This window comes from Thunnus maccoyii, chromosome 17 (genome assembly GCF_910596095.1).
Source record: "Thunnus maccoyii chromosome 17, fThuMac1.1, whole genome shotgun sequence".
In the NCBI taxonomy this organism is placed as follows: domain Eukaryota; kingdom Metazoa; phylum Chordata; class Actinopteri; order Scombriformes; family Scombridae; genus Thunnus; species Thunnus maccoyii.
Genome location: NC_056549.1, coordinates 27,477,951 through 27,500,615, shown reverse-complemented (window position 1 = coordinate 27,500,615; position 22,665 = coordinate 27,477,951). Strand labels below are relative to the sequence as shown.

The window sequence follows — 22,665 nt, the reverse complement described above, 5'->3', positions numbered from 1 at the left end:
AAAAAAAACACTACAGGACATGCCAGCTCCAGCCCTAGAGCCAAACACTGACACTCAATTATAATAAGACTCAGACCCAGAAAAAATGGTACAGGTACACTGAAAGGAAGTCAGCTCTGGCAGGCGCCAAGGTCAGTGTTAGAAGGCTGTGAAATCAAAGAGTTGGAGTCCAGAGTTTCAAAGGGAGAATAATTTCATTGTCAGAGTTCATGCAACACAGTTTTATGTCACTGTTTTTATGAATTGTCATTAAAAAGGTTGTGTACCCATCTAACCCCACACTTCACTTCCACCTCATTGCACCGTCACCACTCTACACACTGTAAAGTCTTGTAATTAAATTGATTATGAGATTTTACAGTGCAAGAGGTTTTTCTATTTAAAGTCAGGTCCACATTCAGAACCATTTCAGAACTTATAATGAGTTTCAGTCTTGTTACTTAATCTCATCCAATTAATTTTAGAAACATTGCTATCTTATTAGCTAATACTTCCCAGCATGCATTTTATTTGGAATACAATTCTCTTTTGATATTTTTCCTTTTATACATGTGTCAAAGCACTTAAGTATTTATACTAACAGTGCAGCAAAAGGTGTAATGATTAGTCACCGCAGTGCATGAGGGATTAGATTTGTAACTGCTTTACCTTTGAAAAAATACAACTAGAAATGAAGCCTGACTACAAACGGTGGTCAACATAGCAAAACAGATGTTGGCTGACATCGGTTCTCAAAGATTCTCAAATCTATATTTAGAGGGTGATAGTTACGTTGGCTTAAAGAGACCAAACCATTCAGTTAACTCAAAATTTTAAAGCTACTTTAATCTTTTATTTGTTCATATTTGCCACTTGGGTTAGGATTAGGGTTAGGGTTAGGGGTTAGGGGGTTAGGGTTAGAACTTCACATGTTATGGCTTTTTTAAGTCATAATGGCTGTTATTACATCCAGCAGAGAGGGCGCAACATTAGCATTAATTTGGAATTGTTTTTGGTCACCTGACAAATGTTTGTCCAATATTCACTCTCCTTTCAGCTTTGTTTTGGTCTCCACCAACTCTTGAGAAAAAGTATCTAGCTCTTCTAATGCTCCACTATTTTCACCACCTGTTCTGTAACTTTGTCTGCCTGCTGTTTGGTGCTGAGCAGGTAGCATGCGTCAGTTTATTAGAGCTTTTTTGCTGATAATATCTGACTGTTGGAAATTAGGTTGATGACAGCTGCGAGACTGAATATAAGTATGTGGGTCTGAACTCCAAAACAATGATTTGAAAGAGACTGCAAAGCTCTGTGGAGCTGAGGGGAAGTACAGAGTTGGGTGGGTAAAAAGTGAAACTGTAAGGTAGCCTGGTCACTCATACTTTAACCATGAAATAATCAAATGTTTGTTTTTACAGTGTACTTCATGCATGCAAACGTAGGTGGTGATTCATCCAGATGGACTATGGGCTTTGTTTACAAAGCGATTGTTAACAGCATAAAAGCTGCAGCTGCTATGGAAATGATGGAGACATGGTTACACGGTCAGACAAATGCTAAGCATGGAATCAGAAGCCACAAACAGTCTCTCTCCAAGTCTTTCCTGTTCTCCAAAAATATACCACTATCCCAGCTGGAGAGATTGGCTTTACTGGGTTTCCTTCCAAAGGTATATCATGTAGACAGCAGGACACTTAAAGTTAATGTCTCCCAAAAAAAGACTTAAAGCCTGGTTCACCCACACAATTTATGAACAAGATTTAAACCTGGATTATCACCGCCCTGTAACTGCCATATACAGTTTCACTTGACATACAATAACAACTAGCTCTGTGGCATCAAAAGTGCACAGGACCGCAGACCATTTCCTTATAAACGTTCACGTAATGGCAAAGAGATTAGTTCATCTTGTAAAACAATAAATAACAAATTGCGGCTTTCATCTCTCAAATTCCAGGATGTTGCCTTTTATGGCCCAGATGTTGATATAAATAATCGCCCCCCAACGCAGTAAAAATTATATGACTTTTATTCTTTATTTATGAATGTTTTAAGAACATCTTCATTTTGTTCACTGGGACACTGAAATCATTTTGTTTGCTCAGGAAATATTCTTTGAGGGAATCTTGGGGAGGGACCTCTCAACTCATTAAATTTGTCACATTAACTAACAAAATAGGTCATGCATACTGTATGCATAGAGCCAAAACTGCTATCACAATATTCGGGCTCATTAATACAGCACTTAGTTGTTTTTCCCTGTTCCACCCATTAGAAGTAAGGGCTCAACGGAGACATCCATATTCATGATTATCGGCTAAGATAAGAGACAGACTGTGGACTGGGAAGATGAAAGAGCCTGCTGTGGCAGGTGAAGTGGAGAGGAGTGACTGCTGATAGCGCCACTCGACTTCAGCCTTGGCATTGACACTCGACCCGCACTCTCAATCTTCCTTGCGGACAAAGGGAAAGGTGTGCCTCGACACATATGCACTTAGACGCCCACGCACATGTGCGCACTCACTCGCACACCCACACACACCTCCCACCCCCCGCCCCAAACCTCAGGGATCTTTTATTCTTGCATTTCCATGACCACGGTAGGCTATGATAACATCTCATTTTGCCCATGCCACTCTTATTTGTGTCTCAGGTGCCACAGATCAAATACACGATTTCTCTGCAACAACAGGCCAAAAAGGAAATTAGATTAGACTGACCCCGTATCTGTATGACCTTTGTCTTTTGTATTGTTTCTGAGGTGCACACTACACTGCAGGCTGTGCTTTTCCTCCTCTGAAGGCCTTGGTTTACTTCCAACTTCCAAAGTGTTTGTCACATCATGAAACTGAAACTCCCTTTCCAAAAGCAGAATCTTTTTTGGAACTTCCCAAAACAGGGTTTGAACTTCTCTCTCAAGCTATTGTTTTTCATTCTTCACACAACGACATCCATCGCTTTTTATGTGTACAATGCCACATGTGCAACACCACAAATGCTCTTGAGGAGAGACTGTCTGACTGAAAGTGTTTTTGGAGAGTTCTCGGGAGAGAAATCAGGGCAGTAGGAAGCAGACAGGAGAAGGTTGCGAAAGGTCTTTTTCAGAAATGGTATAAAGACTTTCTGTCTGTCATGGTCAGACGACACATCATATTTCGTTTGAAGAGCACCAAACCCTCCACTCCTCTTTCTTCTTCTTCTTCTTCCTTGGCGTCTCTTTGTTTCGCCATATATGTTCTGTCTGGACTGAGGAATATGAAACTCTTCTGCCCCTACTTCACCTGCAGCACAGATTTGCGCCGCATCCTGAGCCCTCCGCTGTCTGTCTGTCTGCTCATCCTTATAGCTCAAGGGCTTGTTGCTCTCCCTCTTCTTTCTACTTTTTTGCCTGTCTCTCACTCCCCCACTCTGTCTTATCTTTTCGTGTTCTCTCCTCTCACCCCTCCTCCCAGTCAAGTTTCATTTCACGGATTAGCCTGCCAGAGCCCCCACAGCCTGAAATGTCTCAATCACTTGCTCGCTTCCCTCCAACGCTGCCGCTGTGACCGAGCATGGGTTAGCATGTGTGTGAGGGTGTTTTTGTTGTTGTGCATGAGTATGAAGTATATGTGCGTACAATTTATGTTTCCTGCTAAATCATTTGCATGCTAACATTGCAGAGATTTTAAGGTAGAACCTGTGATTTTGTGGAATAAACAAAGCACTCCCATGTGTAAAAGTGGTGAGAAAAAGGCTCCTGGTGCACTGAAGTATCCACTACATCCAATAATCTACCATATAGAAAATATAGTATGGTAGCTGATAGTTTTTAGGTCATGTTTCAAAGCCCATCTCGACTCTGTGCAGAGTTGTGAGACCTGAGTAAATCCAAGCTTAAGAGGGAAGAATCTGGCGCTTATCGGCCTTGAGAGGTGCTCGGGGCTGCCTTAACCCTCCACAGCCTATTAGCTGGCTGTGCTCTAATTGGGGAGCTGTGGGAAGAGGGGCGGCAGGGGTGAGTGGTATTCAAATCGCCCATGAGGTAATCCTCACTCTACAAATGTGTGTTGTGACCCCGTGACCCAGCCTCTAATGATGGGGCTGCAGCAAAACCTGTACGAGGGAAGCCATGCAGAAGAGCTCGGAGAAGAGTTTTTGGCTGAAGGACCTCCAACTGCTGTTGTTGTAATATCTAAAATTTCAATACTACTTCAATACTACCACACTGAATTCAATATTGGATTTGCTACTTGCACAAAATGTGTGCTGCAAGCTGAAATTCCATTTCAGCCCCATCTCTGGAGAGTGCATGATGGCACATGGACATGAATAAAAAAACTGAAGGAAAGAATCACTAAGAATGCATTTGAACAATACACGTTTTCTGTGCTCAGAGTTTTCACTCATAGTAAACAACTAAAATATGCAAACAAATCTACATAAATGAAGTTCTGATGCCAAAACACATTTGATGAAAGCATTATGGAGCTACATGGTGCCTCCCTTGTCACATCTGTAAAACAATGAGTCTTGGAACAATGACAGAAGCCCTTGTCAGTGGTCAAACACTGTGTAATGTCTTTACACAAACTCCTCAGTTACCATATATGTGGTGGTAATTGTAAATGTTGTTGTGAGTTAACAAGCTGCAATCACACTGTGCATGAGCTCATCCAATTACAATGCAAGTGAAATATAATGCCGTCATTTACATTGACTTTACATGTGCATGATCAGGACGGGGACAGAACAGAATTTCCATGTATCGCATCCATGTAATTAATAGCACTGCAGATTTGGTCATTGTGGTGATGTGTTGTTTGTTTTCCCCGCATAAATCTTACAGGACAATCGTGGGTCATTACAACTTTGGTATGGATAGTAGATGGGTGGTTGGGATGAATTACCAACTGGGCAAAGCAAGCAAATGCCCAGTGGCCCCAGACCATTAAGGGCCCTAAAGGCCTTAAATCAACTGGGCAGCAAGTATTTTAAACAAAGTTAATTGAAAATGTGTTTGGTTCACTGAAGCACCATAAAATGGTAAAGGCATTCTTTCTGCATCTCTGCCAGTAATATACATTTTACTACACTTTTTACCTATACCATACTTCCTACCCTATCATGTAGAATGGCCCTTTTATACTTACACAATGCATATTCTTCAACAAGTTTGCTAAATTATGTCCACACTAACTTGGGGAACTGGGGGAGGGGTTTTTGCCCCGGGCACTCCCAGTGGGTTAATCCAGCCCTGACCACAGTAATTACTGAGATCTGGGACTGTGGTGACATTGCTACAATGAAGTCTGACAATACACAATCAAGCAGGTTGTAAACAAGCTAACAATTTAGACCACTTTACTCGGAGGTAAAACTGAAAGTGAATGTTGGTAAAATATCCTCATTTGACAGGAAAACAGAATGAAGGAAACTGGAATCCTCTTGAAGTGAATCTGGGTCTGAGCCTCAGCAGAATGAAAAAGAATATGAACACCGGTTCTGATATTTGGTAGCAACACAAGCCCCTACATTCTATCACAGTCCCCTAGCAACTCCAGGCAGGATGGACCCTCTGATGGACGTCAACTTGTTGAGGTGGCACATTTTTAAGGGGGGCGGCAGGGCTGAAAGGAAGACACGACTGTTCACGACTGCCCTTTTCAGCCCCGAGCTTGCACCAGCACTGCTCACAGCTGTTGCATGATTGATGCCCACTCCCCAACCTGTCAACAGCTCCAGTCTCTGCCCTGCCTCTAGAGAAAATGCCTCCCCATAGCTGTCCCCATATATCTCATTTTCTCACAACTTTGCATATGAATGGCTTAGACAAACATTCGACAAACAAAAGCATTTCTTCCTTCCGCCTCCTCTCAACACATAGCACATGGGAAACAATGTATTTGGAGCTATGTTTTTGGAACTTCTTCTTCCCTCATCTTTATTCAACGTGGATTTGGCTTTTCATGTCCCCACATTACATCTTCATCTCATTTCCTCTCAAATCCTCATAGACACATTCTTAATCTCTGTGTGCCAGAGATCCATCTCACTGTTTTGCTAAGGCCTACGATATGGTAGCTTTACAAACCCCTATTTAAAAAAATCTGTCAATCAAGCTATTTGTTCAGGCAGTGCAAATTCATTTTCAATTACTATTCACTCCTGGCCTGGATAAGGCTTGAAAAAAGGAAATCACAGTAACTATTGGTCACACTGACTTAATCCAGTGATGAATGAGGAAATGCACGTACAGAAAGCTGTGCAAAAAAAATTGTACTGGGCGAATGTAGAGGAGGGCGAAGCTATTCATACAAGTTAAAAATACATATTTACATATAATGGTATGGGGTCATCAAGTGTAGACCCAAAGTTAATGAAAATGAATAATGGAAAGTGTGCATTAGGCAACTTCAGTAATTACTGCGCTACTTGGCCAAGGTGATTACCCAGAAGGGAACAGCCAGAGGACACTGCAAAGAAGTGGGAACTTTCTCTTTCTTACCATCGCATGTGTGTCCTGCCCTTGATCAGTGGGATACGTTAGAGTGAAGCGTTAACATCCGATTAGGATGGTTGGAGAAGTGAGTAATGGACCTGTCTTTTAGAACAAGATCTGTATGGTTGCCCCTGTGCTACACGGAGAGATTGGTGATTTGTGGTCTTTGGCCGGCCTCAATTTGCTTAGTCTGAGCTATGTCCTTGTTTGTGTCAGATGGTTCTGGGAATGGAGTTAAAAAGACAAATTTGCTAAAGGAACACTATAATATTGCTCTCTGTTTTGCTTCATGTGACGCTAGTTCAACGTGAGGACATTCCACAGTTCTTACCTGTTTGAAACCATTTGACACAGCTAGCTACATTTTTTTCCTCTTCACTAAGTTAAAACTATACAGTGTAACTTTTGCTGAACATGATTATGATTATACAATAATGGTATTTTCTAAGAGCAAAAATCTTACCACAAGCAGCAAACAAGCATGTCTCATATACTTAATTTGATTAATTGATTGGTTGTCAACTATTAAATTAATCACCAACTATTTTGATAATTGATTAAACATGTCTTAAATGTGAATATTTTCAGATTTCTTTAGTATTCTATGATAGTAAACTGAATATCTTTGTGTTATGAACTGTTGGTTGGGATATTTGAGGTCTTGGGCTTTAGGGAAACAGTAATCAACATTTTTCACCATTTTCTGACATTTTATAGACCAAACAACCAACTGAGAAAATAATCAACAGATAAAGTAATGAAAATAAGCCTTAGTTGCAGCCCGAGATAAAACCCTTGAAATGTTTATTTGTGACATGCTCAACATAGCATAGCACAGAAGTACAGAAGAGTGCTAACATTAGCTAACATTAGCTAACATTAGCCACCATAAGTAAGGCTGTAGCAACAAAACTCCTAAGTGGGCTGAGTTGAACAAGAGGGTGTTTTATTTCTTATTAATTTAACTATGTCTATGAAGAAGACAGTGCTATCTCTTTTTTTTCAAAAGTGACATCATCTTTCTTAAAATGACATGTTAACAATGACTTCAAGCTAATAAAAAGTGTCCTGTGGAGTATTCCTATAAACAGGCAAAGTTTCTGTTGCTTAGAACATTTCTTCCACATTTGTGGAGCACATGGAGAAGAACAGCCAGCTAAAATGCAAAATAGAAGGCTGAAGTTTTAATGATAGATAATGTTTGTAGGACATCATAGCTCAGCTTTTCTTATTCAAGTTATAATCTTAATCATTTTTTCTTGCAAATCCTCTATCTCACCCAGTGTTGTAACTAAAATATTCTTTCCTGATCATTTATTTTCACTTCTATAATAATGCCACAACTTGCTCAACATTATTCTTCCGAAGGGGTGGAATTAAAAAAAGAAAAGGTGCAAACTTGTACCAAATAGTTCATGACTGACACACACACTTGGGGCAACATGAACATGTCTGTGTACTGAAGATATGTTGAAATGAATGGGAAGAGCAAAAGGGCAGGCAGGGACAACAGAGATGTTGCTCAATGTGTTGTTTTACCGACACTCATAAATGACAAAGAATTGTTTTTCATATGACATTTACAACAATAAGTCCAAACTCCAATCCATATAATCCTCTCTTTGATTCTCTGATTTAATGCATAGACAAGCTAATGCAGCACTATAAAATTCTACTATTTGAATAATATCTCAGCAGCAGTCTCTCTCTCTGTGTCACACACACACACACACACACACACACACACACACATTAAAGATTCTGACTTGGCCTACTTTGGCAGGAAAAGAGCAGCTCTGCTCAGGATGTGATCCAGGCATGCTGATTTCCCGCACATGCATATGTGTCTTTGTTGTGTTTTAATCAACAGAAAATGGTACAAAATAAATAACCACAATCTGAATTGTTAATTTGCCCGTCTCCTTCCTAATAGATACGTCAAAAAAAAAGAATGACATAACTGTGTATCCAGCAGCCAGAAGCGTGTGGGCCTATCCAGTAGTCTTGTGATAGATTATCAGTAGAATGAAGGCACACAGATAAGGTGCACAGATTATGTTTAGGGGTGCTGTTTACCTCAAGAGATAAAGCAGAGTGCTAACATTGCCCCGGCAGGGTGTGTCACTCCCCATGCACAGTAGCTGACGGCAACAGGAGAAAAAAAAAACCTACAGCATTGCCTTGAAATAAACGTGTTAGAGAATGGATTTGGAAGCAAATGAGCCCCACCCTTCAGACTGAATCCCCCGGCCTGTGTAAATAAGCCATCAATGGCTGTCACATAACTGTTACACTAGCCAGGACAAATGAAGACGCAGGGTGCTGCCTGGGCTGCCGCTGCTGACTGTAATTGCAATCTTTCAGACGGGAAATGGCAAATTGCACCTCTCATCATTAGCAACCAGCTAAGACAGAAAACAGACATGCAAGCCTGCAAACATAATTATAATGACATACTGGGAGGCAGAGGAACTGCTATGGAACACATCTGGGGCTTTCATGGGGCCACTGCAGACTGACTGAGCAGGTCTGGCGTGTGTTTTTTTTCCCCCACGCATGTGTGGCTGTTTAAATTCAGATCCCGGCAAGTGATCTGCGCTGTGTTTACCTAGCAACGGCATGGCAGACTTACTTGTGCAGGCCACAGACGGAGGGTCAGAGAGTGCTCGGTAGTAGCCATCCTCGCAGTTGCAGCGCCAAGAGCCCTCGCGGTCGTTAAAGCTGTGCGCCGGGCAGCGAGAGCACTGAAGGTCCTGGGAGGAGGACTTGTAGAAACCACGACCGCACGCTGTGGAAGGAAATAAAAAGGGTTGAGGCCGGGGGAGAGAGGAAGACAAAGACAGAAACACTGAGTCGAAAGCTCTGTACAAACTAGTACAGAATCAAGTGGGAATGTCATGTCGTTTACCAGTTGATCCCCTGTATCTGTGTAGGGAAATTTGTGGAAATTAAATACAAGTAAAGTACAGTACTCAAATTTTTTTTTACAATTTTCACTTCCTTATTTAAAAAAAAGAAGAAAAAGATGATGAATAGAGTATTATTGGTTTCTGACCATTTAAAATGATTCAGTGTCTACTTGCGACCCCGTCTTACAGATTGCACGTCTATGAGTGGTGAACAGTTCCACCAGTGATTTTCCTTTCAAAACATCTCAGATTGTTTCATTTGAATAATTGTTGAGGCCAGATGAGGTAAAAACTTTTTAGAAAAATATATCATAGTTTAGAGAAAACTCAACCTTAAACAAAAAAAGAATGAAAAAACTAATTTGTGTAGCACAACTTACATTTTATTTTGAGGAGTTTTTCTAAGGATAGAGGGTGTTGTATGCTGTACACATTGTAAAGCCCCCTGAGGCAAATTTGTGATTTGTGATATTGGGCTATACAAATAAAACTGACTTGACTTGGAAAGTATTGAAAACTTTAAAATATGGAAAATGGCCGCCAGCTTGTCTACCTATTCTTTATTTCATATTTTGTTTGGGAAAATTTCTCATCCAACTGCTTATGTCAAAACAATATTACATTTTGAGAATTGTGATGTATTTTGTTAAACGAATAAATGGGTATATCATGGAAAAACATGTTTACATTCATAAACTTTCTACTTGAAAAATGTATTATTTAGTTATAGGGATGAAAACTCCTGTCATGGTAAAGTTTCATTACCAAACAAAGTGGGCAACTTCCCTGGAGCCCCAGACCACCCAGACCCTTAACAGTCTCAGCTGTACCATGTGTTAACTAGTTAATGTAGCCAGACTGGTATTAGTTTTTGAGGCAATTTTAGACTTAATGTGATTCATTTTCATAACATAAGTATTTTTGATAAGGATCCCTTAAATTGTTGTCTTGTTTTATTGTCAATTTAGAAATATCCTCATATTGCAGCAGTAGTTGATGCATTTCTCTCTGCCAGAGGAAAATGTTCACCAGAGTTTACAGAAAACAAGGTCCTCTGGTGGGAAGGGCTGTTCAAAATATATTTCTAGTGAAAAAAAAAAAGAAGACAAAATTAGTATTCCAGTACTGTAGTAATGAAGGGTAGGGGGGGTCAGTGGGGGCTCATTCTTGCACCTGGCCCCCCTAATGGCTTAATACGGCCATGTTAGGATACCCACCCCTAGCCAGAAATTCAACCTGGAATTCACACAGCGTTTTCTATTTAGTAAAGCCCAGCAGAGCCGGGTTCACACAGGATTATATTCACTGATGATCTCAGCAGTTAACAAATAAGTGGATGTCTCCAGGTTATATTAGTCCTGTGCAAACACTGTCTGAAAGAGTCTTCACTTTGCACCTGAATTCCCATCACGAGGAGGGCATGACAGAACAAACCACTGTGTTCACATCTTGATGCAGCCGGTATTTGAATGAACCTTCCCCCCTCAGGCTTCATCAAGCAGGCCGAGCCATGAGACAGTGTTACAAAAATCTTGTGTTGAAGCATTCACCGAGGGATAAACTACAACCTCTCACTTGAAAAAGGAAAATAACAAGACTATTTTTAATCTGATGAATCCTCAGGTCAGTAAAGGGGTCCGACTTGTTTATAACGAGTCCTATCTCTTAGAGGAAACATTCTCCAACAGAGCAGAGATAAGTCTACATTTAGCAGAAAGCATGTGGATCTTTTCAACATTTTACCTTTGACCAAGTAGGTAAACAAACCTAAGACTGATCTGACTAATCGAGGAAGCCTCCTCACTGTCTGTGTGGTGAGACAGTAAAATAAATAACACTCTTAAACTCAATTAATTCATCCACCTACCATGTGTCTAAAATTACAAGTGATTTGTAGGTTCCAAATGAGCCATGATAACAAGTCATGACGAAGACAGAAAGGAAATGCCAAACAAATACAGCAACCCCCCCCCCCCCACACTGTGAATCACATGCATTTGTTGAGTTAATGTTTAAATACTACTAAGGAGTAAAATGTCTAATCTGGGTCTGGCTATTTTAGCCTCCAAATGGGCTAATCCACACTGCAAAAACAGAGCTTAGCCTGGTGAATAACTGCAATCTAGGCCACATGATTTCTTAAACAATCTGCAAGAAATCTATATTTTCTACGAATAGCTCTGCATACAAACTATCAAATTATACTAAAATGCATTTTTCATGAGCCACTGTGGGAAATGAGCAGTGATTTTCATAGTGGGTCACCCCACCCGATTTTCAGATCTCAATTCTGCTCTGCTATTTTTTTTTATTTCCTTTTTTTTCCAGGAGGATTTAAAAATATTGGCCTCTACTTCTTGTGACAGGGCGGCAATAAGAAGGATAGAGGGATCAGAGTTTTTGAGTTTTAACGCTTCCACAGCGGCGTGAAGAGGAGGCCGAGGCACAGGGTATCCCCATTTCAGCTACATGAAAGCCCTGTCATTCTCCATTTATCGCACTGCCACAGCCTTGTGAAACAAGACCTTTTTTTTTCCAAGAGGAAAAAGACATGATTTTATCTCTAATCTTTCTTTACCTTTTTGAGCCAGTAATTGAAAACAGAGCCACAAGGAGGCTGCGAGCGGCGGGTCTTGAATGCTGACCAGGCGAAAAATACATACGCAGAGTCTGTAAGTGCTTACTCATTATATTTAGCAGCTTTGAGTGTATGTACAATTCTGATGAGCGATAACATTCAGACAAACAGCAAAGTAAACCCTGTCTAGTTGCAGTATCTGATACGTTGTGTATACACTCCCCCATGGATGTTGATAATGACACTGAAGCATTTTCTCCAGCAGGTTAAAGATTGGCCAGATCCAGTTTAAGACGCTGTTTTCTCCCACCATGCCAGGCTGTTTAAACATTCTGATAAGCCAGCATGTCTGTTTGCCTTTGGGTTTCTGAGAGTCCGTCTGCTGGGTGGCCAGTGTGTAGAGGGGGAAAGCCCGGCAGGGACCGGAGCTGTCTCCCACCGCAACCGCCACGACAGCGGATGAAGGGATCCGCAGGACAGATTACGACGAGTATAAGGCCTGGGAGGGGAGGTCTTTCGGAAGTAAACACAACTTTAAAGGAAAATTCTAGTTTATTGCAAATTATTTTTGTAGCTTTGACTGTGATTTCTACTTATTATGATTATGCTTCTTCCCCCCCAACACTGATTTCAATACCCAAGCTAAAAGCACTAGCTGAGTACCAACTAGTGCCCTCTTTTCTAAAATGTATAAAACTGTTTAACTGTAATAGGAGACGTTCACACACCAACATATTTTTTAGGTGTGTGAAATTTTTAAATTATATCAGCATACACTCTACTACTGCTACTTCCCATCTGCAGTCGCTGGGCAGGTAACATTAGCTAATCATGGATGTCACTGTTAACAGTTACGGCCTACTACTGACTTTACATGAACATGCAACGTTAGCAAACAGCAGCGAATGAACAGGTAAGTACAGAAAACCAAGCAATCTAGCAGTCAGCTTGTATCGAACCTGCCTGATCATCTGTTGGACGTCATTGTTGCAATGTTGCCATTTCCCCATATCTCAGAAATTACTTTAGGATAATGTTATCATAACCGATGGCCAAAACTCCAGAAACCAGACCTCTGTTGTAATGAACTTGGATCCTTTGACTCAAGCTCATGAGCAAAACACGGTTCATTTTTCTTGCTTTTTCAGTGACAGATGTGTTTATCAGTGCGTCCGACCGAGTTTGGCACCCAGAAATATTTACAGAAGCAACAAAGCGGCAAATGAGGCCTCAAAATCAAATGCCTGTATGACATAGGCAACTAAGTGTTTCTGCAGCTCTTCCCACCGCTGCCAGTGCATTGAGTGACAAGTACAAACATAGCCGTCCCTGCCCAGCATTCCTGCCCCAGTGGCGGCTGCAGCAGCAGCAACAGCAACAGCAGCAGCAGTGAACACTGATTTGCTGGCTGGTTCCCCTTCCTGGCACCAGATGCTGAAGAGACTCTGTAAAACCGACACTGAGATGGGATGATATTGAGTGAGAGGTTCTTTGTTGACTGTCCCCGCAGCAACACTTCCCTTCTGAGTGGAAATACCTACAAAGCAATTACACCAAGTCTGTTCACCCAATAGCCTTCTCACCTGACAAAATGACTGACACCTTACTGGCAAACACTGACACGCAAACATGTTAAAACACCATACAAAACCCAAGACCCTTTACAAGTTGTGCTGACTTTGACAAGAGGACTTAGAGCCCAACGTGTAATTACATTTGTAAGGATGAAGTGTATAAGAGTGACTCCTTGAAAAAAAACTCCCATTTATGTAAGTCTGGTCCTCTTCTGGCGCAGATAAAGGCCGCCTAATAGCTTGTGCTTGTTGACACGGGCCCGCTAAAAAAGCTCAGCGGCAGACACAACAGTCGGCTTATTTACGACACTGAGAAATTAGTCAGTCCCTAGAGAAGCGGGTTTGGGTTAAGCAGAGAAAAAAAAAAAAATACAAGTCTTACATTCCAGCCAACTCCTCGGCAAGCTACAGAACCAGCATCTGTAATTTCCCTTCCAGTGGTCAAGCACTTTCATTCAGTGATGTGTGGGGGGACAAGCTGCAGTCAGCAATTTTATACACGGAGAGGAAGAGGAGCCTGAGAAAGGAGAGGTCCTGAGAGCGGTGGGATAGAGATAATCAAATGCTCCTGTGACTATGGTGTCTCAATCACAGTCCAGAGAGTAAAACAAAGTCTCCTTATCTTAAGCAGGCACACATACACAAAAAAAAAAAAAAAAAGGGAGCGAACGGATTTCTGTATTTTCGTAAGATCTCGGTTTATTTCTTTTTCCTCTGAGCTGAGCTTCTTAACATTCTTGAATTACATCCAATTTCTCTCACGCTCTGGCAGTGTCATGACACTCTGGGTGAGGGACAGACAGGGCGGGGAGGGGGGGGGGGGGAGCGGCAGTGACTCCTTATACGCCCGTCTGACATATCCCTTCCTGGCCAAAATAGAAAATAATTATTTCCCTTGTCTGGGGGTGACGCCATGGCACTCAGTGGGTTTTTTTTTCTTGAGTTAATCTTGTGTCTTTGTTGACAGATCGGATTCCAAATTTGCCCTTTCGTGTCCTACGCAGTTTTCACTACAGCTGGTTATTCAGTCTTATTGAAACTCTTTGAGTACCAACTGAAATGTGTCCGTAGCATCAAATATCAAAACTGATCAAGAATGCTTGGTCGGAATCTGACGATGAATCAAAGGTTTGTTCAGATTTGTTTCTTGTGACCAATGTAGGTATGCAAATGACACTATTTGTGGCATGTGTATCTTCATGGCTATGCAGATGCAGAAAGTATAATTTGAGCTTTAGATATCAAAAAGTGATCATCATGGTATTGGGACCAAAACTCAGGTATCACGATGGCAAGAAAATTCCAAACCTTATCTATTCCTAGAATTCACAGAAACTGGGAGTCAACTTCCTTCCTTGCTTTCTTACAACCCACAAATCCAGTCAGGTCACTGTACTCACCAAGTTCTATGGGGTGATGCAGTGGCACCTTTTCAGTTTCTATGCACTTTTCTAGTTTTCTATGTATTCATTAGGGCTGTTTACTGAATCCCCAAACTTTGTGAGTACAGACCTAAATCTGTTCATAGTATCAAGTATCAAGAACTGTCAATCATCAAATCTGAACAAGAATGGTCCATGTGTACAGTCAACACATGTCGCACATGTCGGCAAAGACGTTCATACAAACAATCATTGACGTGACCAGATGTCCAAACTTACTTTGGCGGACCGTTGTGGCTATGTGGATGCAAAAAATATGATTTGAGCTTTAGTTGTCCGAAAGTATCAAAAAAGTATTGTTTCAATGTTGGTACAAAAACCATGTGTTGTATTGGTCCTGATATCAAAAAACTTCTAACAATACTTTGTCTTAGTATTCTCAGAAGCTGGAAAACAACCTTCATTGCTTGCTTACAGCCCACAAATCCAATCAAGGTTACTGTCCTTATTACAGCTGAGCACAGAGGGGAGTAACTGGTCCAAGCAGGGCAGCTGGGATATTGAGTTTCTCCCCATCTGTCTCAATATTCCTACGGACGGGGCTCAAAGTGAGCCGCAGTGTGGGAATGTGGGAGATTCCCTCCGTTTTTTTGCAGACAGCAAGAGAGAGAGAATGACTAGTGTGGGCCTTTCTGTCTCCACGGTCCTAGCATGATGAGTCCTGTCAGGGCCGAGCCTCCCCCTTTCTCCGGCTGCCCTCCCGTCCGGCCTGATTATGTGTTAAATCCGCCCGTGTGTCGGGATGGATGTGGAAAGAATGCTCGCTGAAGGGAGCCGAGCGGGGGCCGCGGAGACCCGGAGAGAGCAGCCTGGAGATAGCACCCCATTAGAGTGATAAAAGAGGCAGAGGGAGGAGAGCAGCCGACAGGACCAACATGCAGGCCCCCGCCGCTGATGAATGCCAGGTGGAACGGGTCAAGCGTGATAAAGGAAACAGTTTATTTTCTTATTTCAAAAAGACACCATTGCTTTCCGTAAAAACGGTCGCCATGGCTGCTGCCACTCCGATAGGGAAATGTCTTTATAAATATCAACTCTAAACACAAGCCTGGTGAGATGTGGAGCCTGTCACCAGTGGTTTACATGAGTGTGTGTTTCCTTCCAGCGTCTCTGCCTCTGTCTGCTTGATTGTGACATCCAGTGCTGCACGGTCCTCAACACATACCCTCAGATAGTGATCAGTCTTCTACACTGTTTTTGCTGATATGAGTTTTGGTAAAGACACACAAAACAGAACTTTTTGGTGATAAACTACTCGGGGCACCAGAAGTCCAGGGGCCACAAAAGCTGCAGCTTTACTGTGTGTCAACTAGTTTGTGCTAATTTGGGAATATGCATCACTAAAGCACAAGAATAATAGATACCTTAAAGCAGATCCTGCTTCTCCAGGCCCTGACTTGAAGGGGATCCTTGTGTCAAAATCTTTTTTAAAATGTTCATTTTTTTCACTTATATGTTCTTTATTCCTACATTAATATGTTAAATCAAATTAGCATACAGTAAGCCTGGGGCTGAATAGTATTTTTTCATGGGAATACCATCCACATTACTAAGAATAGAGGAAGAACAGAGGGTTACTAGGGTTAATAGGGGATTTAGCAGGGTAATCTGACCACACTTAGCTGTTAAATGTCGTCTAATAACAAGCAGCTGTACAAGATCATTGCCTAAATATGATCAAAATATGTGACAGTTGGATACTCGCTCACATTTTTGTGAGAAACAAAGACATTTTCTCCCTCAAACCTGTCTGATCACTTCTATTACATTGCAATCTGATGTCAATGCTGCCATAAACATTCTCTGTCAGATATTTCAAAATGCTGTGTGTGTCTAGCTGGTTGTTCAGACGACCATGAAATGCTATTTAAAAACCCAACTCCTGCTTTATGTTTTTCGGTTTTACTTTCAGGGCGTACGATTAGGACCATGACCGTGCGTTACGACTATAGAGAGGGATGTCAATAGCTCACACAGAGCTTATTTCTTATGCATTAATGTAGCCTAAGGCCTATGTGTGCAGCTCTGATTAGATGTGACTTATGTTCTTTGCCTCAATAAATAGTAGGCCTTAGTGTGGACATTCATCAGACTCTGTTTACTACATTTTATGCATGCTGAACTATGGCTGCATCTCTTTTATGGACTAAAGCCCGTGGTGTTTTCCCCTGCAATGTAAGAGGCAGTACATCTTGTGAGTAATTTCAGAGCAAAGCAGGCAGGCAGACCTGAGAAAAATCCGAGCTGAGTGTATTTCTTCTACTTGAAAAGCCAAAGGACAGCTCAATTGATCTCATCTTGTGGGTGATGTGTGGATTTTTGTAGCTGCAAAGGTTTTGGAGAAATCAAGTGTACCTTGAAGGGAGACATGAGTTATTTATTAAGCTTACTGCAGTGCAGGCTAACATTTTGTTTATACCTTTGTATCATCTAAACCATATTCAAAGTATGCAAGAATTCATTTTATGCTACAGAATTTGTGTGGTTTACACTCTAATTTTTTTCATATTCAAACATGTTTTGTGTTTGAGTGTGATCACAGGAGCAACAAAGGAAGCAGCAGGTGTTTGTCAAATGTTTCTTTTTCCTATGAGTCTTCTGCACTGCTCTAAAGCTCCTTTTTTTTTTCTCTTTCAGTAAAGAAGGAGATGCTCAGCAGCTGGGTTTTTGCCCGCAGACATGTTAATCTCCCACCTATGAGAGGCGAGGCGCCTACCCAGCTCCTGGAAACAGTGGCAGAACACACAAAGAAAAGGGAAAAGAACTGAGGCCGTGCTGAAAATCTCTTCATGGGACGGAGATAGAGTTTCAATGTCAAACCCCTTCCAAACAACACCAACACCTCCCGTGGGTTTCAGAGGAAGCAGAGAAGGTAGGACATGGCTACAATGACGTCAAAAAAAAAAACAAGTCAGAGCCGCTGAAACATACGTTTAAACGGTTAAAAAAAAATCTGATGTCATATTGTTGCCGAATCCTCCCTCTGCCCCACACATACTTGGAATGGCTCTGTCTGGCTGCTGCTGCACTCCACACATACAGACAACTGGCCCATTCATCCGAGGTACCTGTGCTTAGCAGGAGATAAGTAGCTTTCCATGAGAAACAAAGAGAAGATTAGCATTCCCTTACACTGTGTTGGAGGGCATGCAGCTTTGCCCTCTAAGCAGAGAAAACCCAAAGGAAGTGCCTGATTGGTTGTACACAGCAAAGATCAAAGTCAGCCACTGATTAAGTTATACTAAAATTTAAGCTAATGCTCTTGCTATGTTGCTACTAACTACTGCTACTACTGCTACAGCCAGTTCACTACATTTAGCCTAAAAGTGGGCCAATTTAGAATTAAACAGCAATCTAATAACACTAATACTAACACTAATAACATCAAAGACATGTATATTAGGGTTAATACTACTTTCAGTGCCTCTGACCAAGGCTGCACTGTGGTTGCCCACCGCTCCTAGTGTGTGTAAATAGGATGGGGATCAGTTTCCCCACGAGGATCAATAAAGTATTTCTTCTTCTTCTAATGAACAAGTGGAGATTACCATCATTTTAAATAATCTCCATTTATATTTCTTTCAGACTACTCTCACCATAAAACCACTAACTTTAGCCTTATGCATTTTCAAAATTTTACGAGGTCGTTCACCCAAATAACATAAAAACATTTTCTCACTTAGTCTCACTAGTGCTATCAAGCTATCTACATAGTTTTGGTTTTAGTTGCTCAGATTTTTAAGATATCTTTCTCTGAGATTCCACCACAACAACATGGAGGTCAATGGAACTTCTTTCTACCAAAGAAATAGTCCCAGTAAAAAGTTTTTTTTGTAGATTATCCATAGTAACCAGGACACTAGCTATTAGTCATGCACGGATTCACAGTTATGTCCGCGGGCACCGCAGTTAATCCGCAGATCAGGCGGGCAGGGTCATAAAAATTAACATTGTGATTAATAGCAGATGGGTTGTGGGTGGGTGAATTAATACATTATTAATGAGGAAAATATTAATAATAATATCGATGTTAGTAGACCATAAAGAGATCAACACTTGCATGAAGCCATATGTCATTATTGTGTTCTTCTTCCTCTTCCATTGAAACGCAGCGCCACCATCTGTTTGGTCATAAATAAATTACAACATTTCTGCAAAGCAAAGTTTTCCCTGCACTGCAACGCCAAAAAAAGAACTTTTACTTTAAAAAAAAAAAGTTTATTAATTTAAAACCAGCATACTTCAGTGTAATATGTTACCATATCATCACACTTACATATATCCCACTGAGAAGTAACGGTAATGATAATCGGATGCGGGTCTCTAAATTGGAAGAAATAATTGGTTTGGATGGGTGGCGGGTGGATGATTTATGCGTACATGTGGGTTCAGATAAAAATACTCTTCTCTAATGTAATTTTTCAAATTCCTGTGAGTACAGCAATAGGAATTCCATTTATCTCCATTGTATCTGCATTTTTGTGAACCTACCCCTTAAATCTGTCTCTGAAATTTAAACTAATGTTCAAATGTGGGGAAAAAATGTAACATTTAATCTGAAATAACTGTATCAAGTTCAGAATTCACAGTGTATAACTCAACAGGCTGTGCCCTGCCCCTCAGTGGGGGGTGATCCTGTAATGAACTGTAACTCCAATGTCTCTTTAGTTCATTTGTAAATGAGACTGTCGTGGAGAAAATGAAGAAACTATCAAGCCATGCGTATGAAACCGAGACCGTAGAATCAATGCGTCTGCAAAGGTTATGAGTGAAATACACAGGAGGAAGTAATATGATCTCACAAAAGACAACTGCTTTAGCTGCATTAGGGTCACTGCTGACATCAATACAAATTACAAACAACAAACATGAACACCTGTTTTCTCTTCCAGCTCTCCTGCTGATTTACTGCATGGATTCGGATGTGGAAAATGAAGGGCATTTTAAAATTAAACCCATTACATCAGAGAATTTATGGCCTCTCACTCTCCTCTGAGCAGAAGCTGTATCATGAGTGCGCAAAGTCCTCCTAAGAGGTCTCTGCTTCTTTAAGTTATCATGCGGAGTGAGCTTTTTGAAATGGATTCTCAGTGACATGGAAAATGTCCCTGCCTAATCGTCTTTTGTTTAGTTCATTTAACTCACATGGAAACAGGAGAGAGGGCCCTTAAGGCCAGCCAGGCGGCTACCTTTAATGGATGAGGTGGCCAGCTCTAAAAGGGAGCTGTACTAAAAGACACAGCAGATGAGGCGAGGACTCTGCATTCTGGGGGATGAAAGCACAGGGTCCAAAGGTCTGACTGATCCAAAGCCCCCTGCAGCCCAAGCGAAATCGGCAGTGAAAATGTCCCCAGTCAGCAACTGAGCATTATCTCTGAATTGTGCCAATGCCTACCAACCCTCCTGACCCAGCCCCCGCCCATCCCAATCCACCACCACCACCACCCCCCTCGCCCCCCCCTCCCTCTGGTCCCAGAGCTGTGACAGAAAGGAATGGAACAATGTCAAACCAGCCGCTCATCACTGCTGCGGCCAGGCCCCCATGGCCTCCCCTGACACACAAAGACACCAGCTTGGCCTCAGATGCCCACGAGTGGTTGTTCAAATCTGGGTCTGCTCTTAAAGGGTCAGTTCATCCAAATAACAAAATATATACATAGTTATATATTTACCATTCACACCTAGAGGTATCAAGTCCTGCAGATAATCTAGATAGACAGACAGAAAATGACTAACAGGCATTCTCATTATGTGTAATGGGAATTTTTCACTATTTGCTTACATTTTATAGACCAAACATTTAATCAAATCATCCTGAATACCCCCCCAAAAAAGTGGTTTTGAGCACTCTCTGGAAGAAACAGCAGAATTTCCCACAACAGAGCCATGCTAAGCACATTTTAAGTTTTGCTTCCTCTGCTCTGGGTGTAAGTGGGGAAAAAAAAGTGTGAAGTTATGTAATAAGTTATCGATTTCCCTCTTAAAGGAAGATTGAAGTACAGAGCCAGTGGTCTGAAGACTCCCAGAGGAGCTTGCTCCGCTGACAACAGGGCCCTCCCTGCTGCCTCTTAAGGTGGCGAGACCCCGGACCCAGTCGCATATCACTTTCCCCCCCTCATGCCACAGGGACACTACACAGAACACCAGAGGCATTGTCTTCTGACATGGAGTTCGCCTGTCTGATTACATCCCTCTCAAGCAGTCAGCAGGCAAGCAATTACAAAAAAGACATCTGCACCACAGTTTGGATAGCTAAAAAGGGCAAAAGCTTAGAATTGCAAGAGGTATGGAAGAAGGGATCGATGAAGATGTCTGAACCTGTTAGTGCAAGTGGAGATGAGGGCTGCTGCACGGGGAGGGGGGCTCTTTTGTCATGCAGGGAGAGGGGGCCGGAGAGGTGACTCCTCTAGCGATCAGGGGTCAACTGCTGCGATCATCCATCTTCCGTCTTGACAGTGTCCTGTCAGCCGGTGCGCTCACGTTACTAAACACAACAGGCAGGCCCCCATTGTGGCGCTGTGCTGGTCTGCAGCCATGTGTAAATGAAGTTAATATTCACTGACCTTATGCATGGCAAAATGTGGACCCTGGTGTCACCTTGGAAATAATGCTATCTGACACAAAGTCACAGAGGTCTCCCTTTTAGGGGGTTAACAAAGTCTCTTACCAGTAAAGCTGACCATATGCCTTTGTTTGTGTGAGAATGAGGAATGTTTGCTTTGATTCTGTGTATTCAACAGAAGGTCTCAAATTTGGACTAGCAGGTCAGATTCCAAGACCTGGATACTGATAAGTCATCACTCTCTGTTTTTTTTTTTTTTTCTTGGCTACTTGAAACAGAATAAAAGAGCTGATTTGGCGCAATTTGCATCCAAAATCTCACCACATCTTCTGAGAGTCATACCTCTGATTTGAATCAAGGCTAAACATTTATCCAGTTGATTGTTGTTTGTACATCTGTTTTTTTTTTTGACATTTTTAAGGCTTATGGGGTACATCTCAAGTCTCTTATTTGATATTTCCTCACTCCTCGATCCTCGCTTGAACCACAAGTTGTTCCAGTCCGACATCTTGAAGGCCGTCTCAGATGTCTTATTCCTGCTCTGAGCGGTGAGGAGTGAAGAGGGATCTCTGAGGATCTATGAGCGAAGACGCACGAGAGCAGCCTTCACGGAAGTCTTTTATCAGCTGACGCTCCCCCCTGGATATCAGTTATTGATTGGACGCTACAGCTGATCGGACTGATCTGATACATCACAACATCAGTGCGGTTTGCGTATCGGAGGGAAGACAGATGACAGAGTAAACTCCGGGTTTGAGTCTCATAATTTTCTTTTTGCCTGAACAATTTAGCCTAATAAATAATTTCCAGTGTTCAAAAGAGACTCTGATCATATTCTTAGTTATCAAATAATGAATTCTCAATCAGAATATCAATAAATACAGACGCAAATAATGAATAAATAATATAAATGTATTCTGCCAGTTGAAATGATTCCTGTGCCTCTGAGCAGGACACAGAACACAATATAAATACAGAATGCAGGTTTATATTCATGTGCAGATGTTTGTTAAACATCACAGGTAACAGGCTACAAACAGCTGCAAACACCTTTTATTAGTATCAGCACAGTGCACATGTGTGTAGACGGTAACTCCATAAAAAGTCTCTATAGCTGTTAAAGCTGACAGCTGATCAGCTGTG

At 41.7% G+C, this 22,665-nt stretch overlaps 1 protein-coding gene and 1 long non-coding RNA gene across 10 annotated transcripts in view; one reads left to right on the top strand and one right to left on the bottom strand.

The window, feature by feature from the left end:
* Window positions 1-19,928, top strand: part of LOC121881830 — a 76,618-nt gene extending 56,690 nt beyond the window's left edge. The window contains exons 3-4 of the long non-coding RNA XR_006091928.1: window positions 17,598-17,832; window positions 19,853-19,928. This is a non-coding gene — a long non-coding RNA (uncharacterized LOC121881830). The remainder of the gene's footprint in view (window positions 1-17,597; window positions 17,833-19,852) is intronic.
* The window catches only part of epha7 (eph receptor A7), a 90,613-nt gene that overhangs the window by 58,791 nt on the left and 9,157 nt on the right, over window positions 1-22,665 (bottom strand). For all 9 annotated transcript variants that reach the window (XM_042389565.1, XM_042389566.1, XM_042389558.1 and 6 more), the window contains exon 4: window positions 9,090-9,245. In XM_042389565.1, coding sequence (XP_042245499.1) covers window positions 9,090-9,245 — 156 coding nt within the window. The remainder of the gene's footprint in view (window positions 1-9,089; window positions 9,246-22,665) is intronic.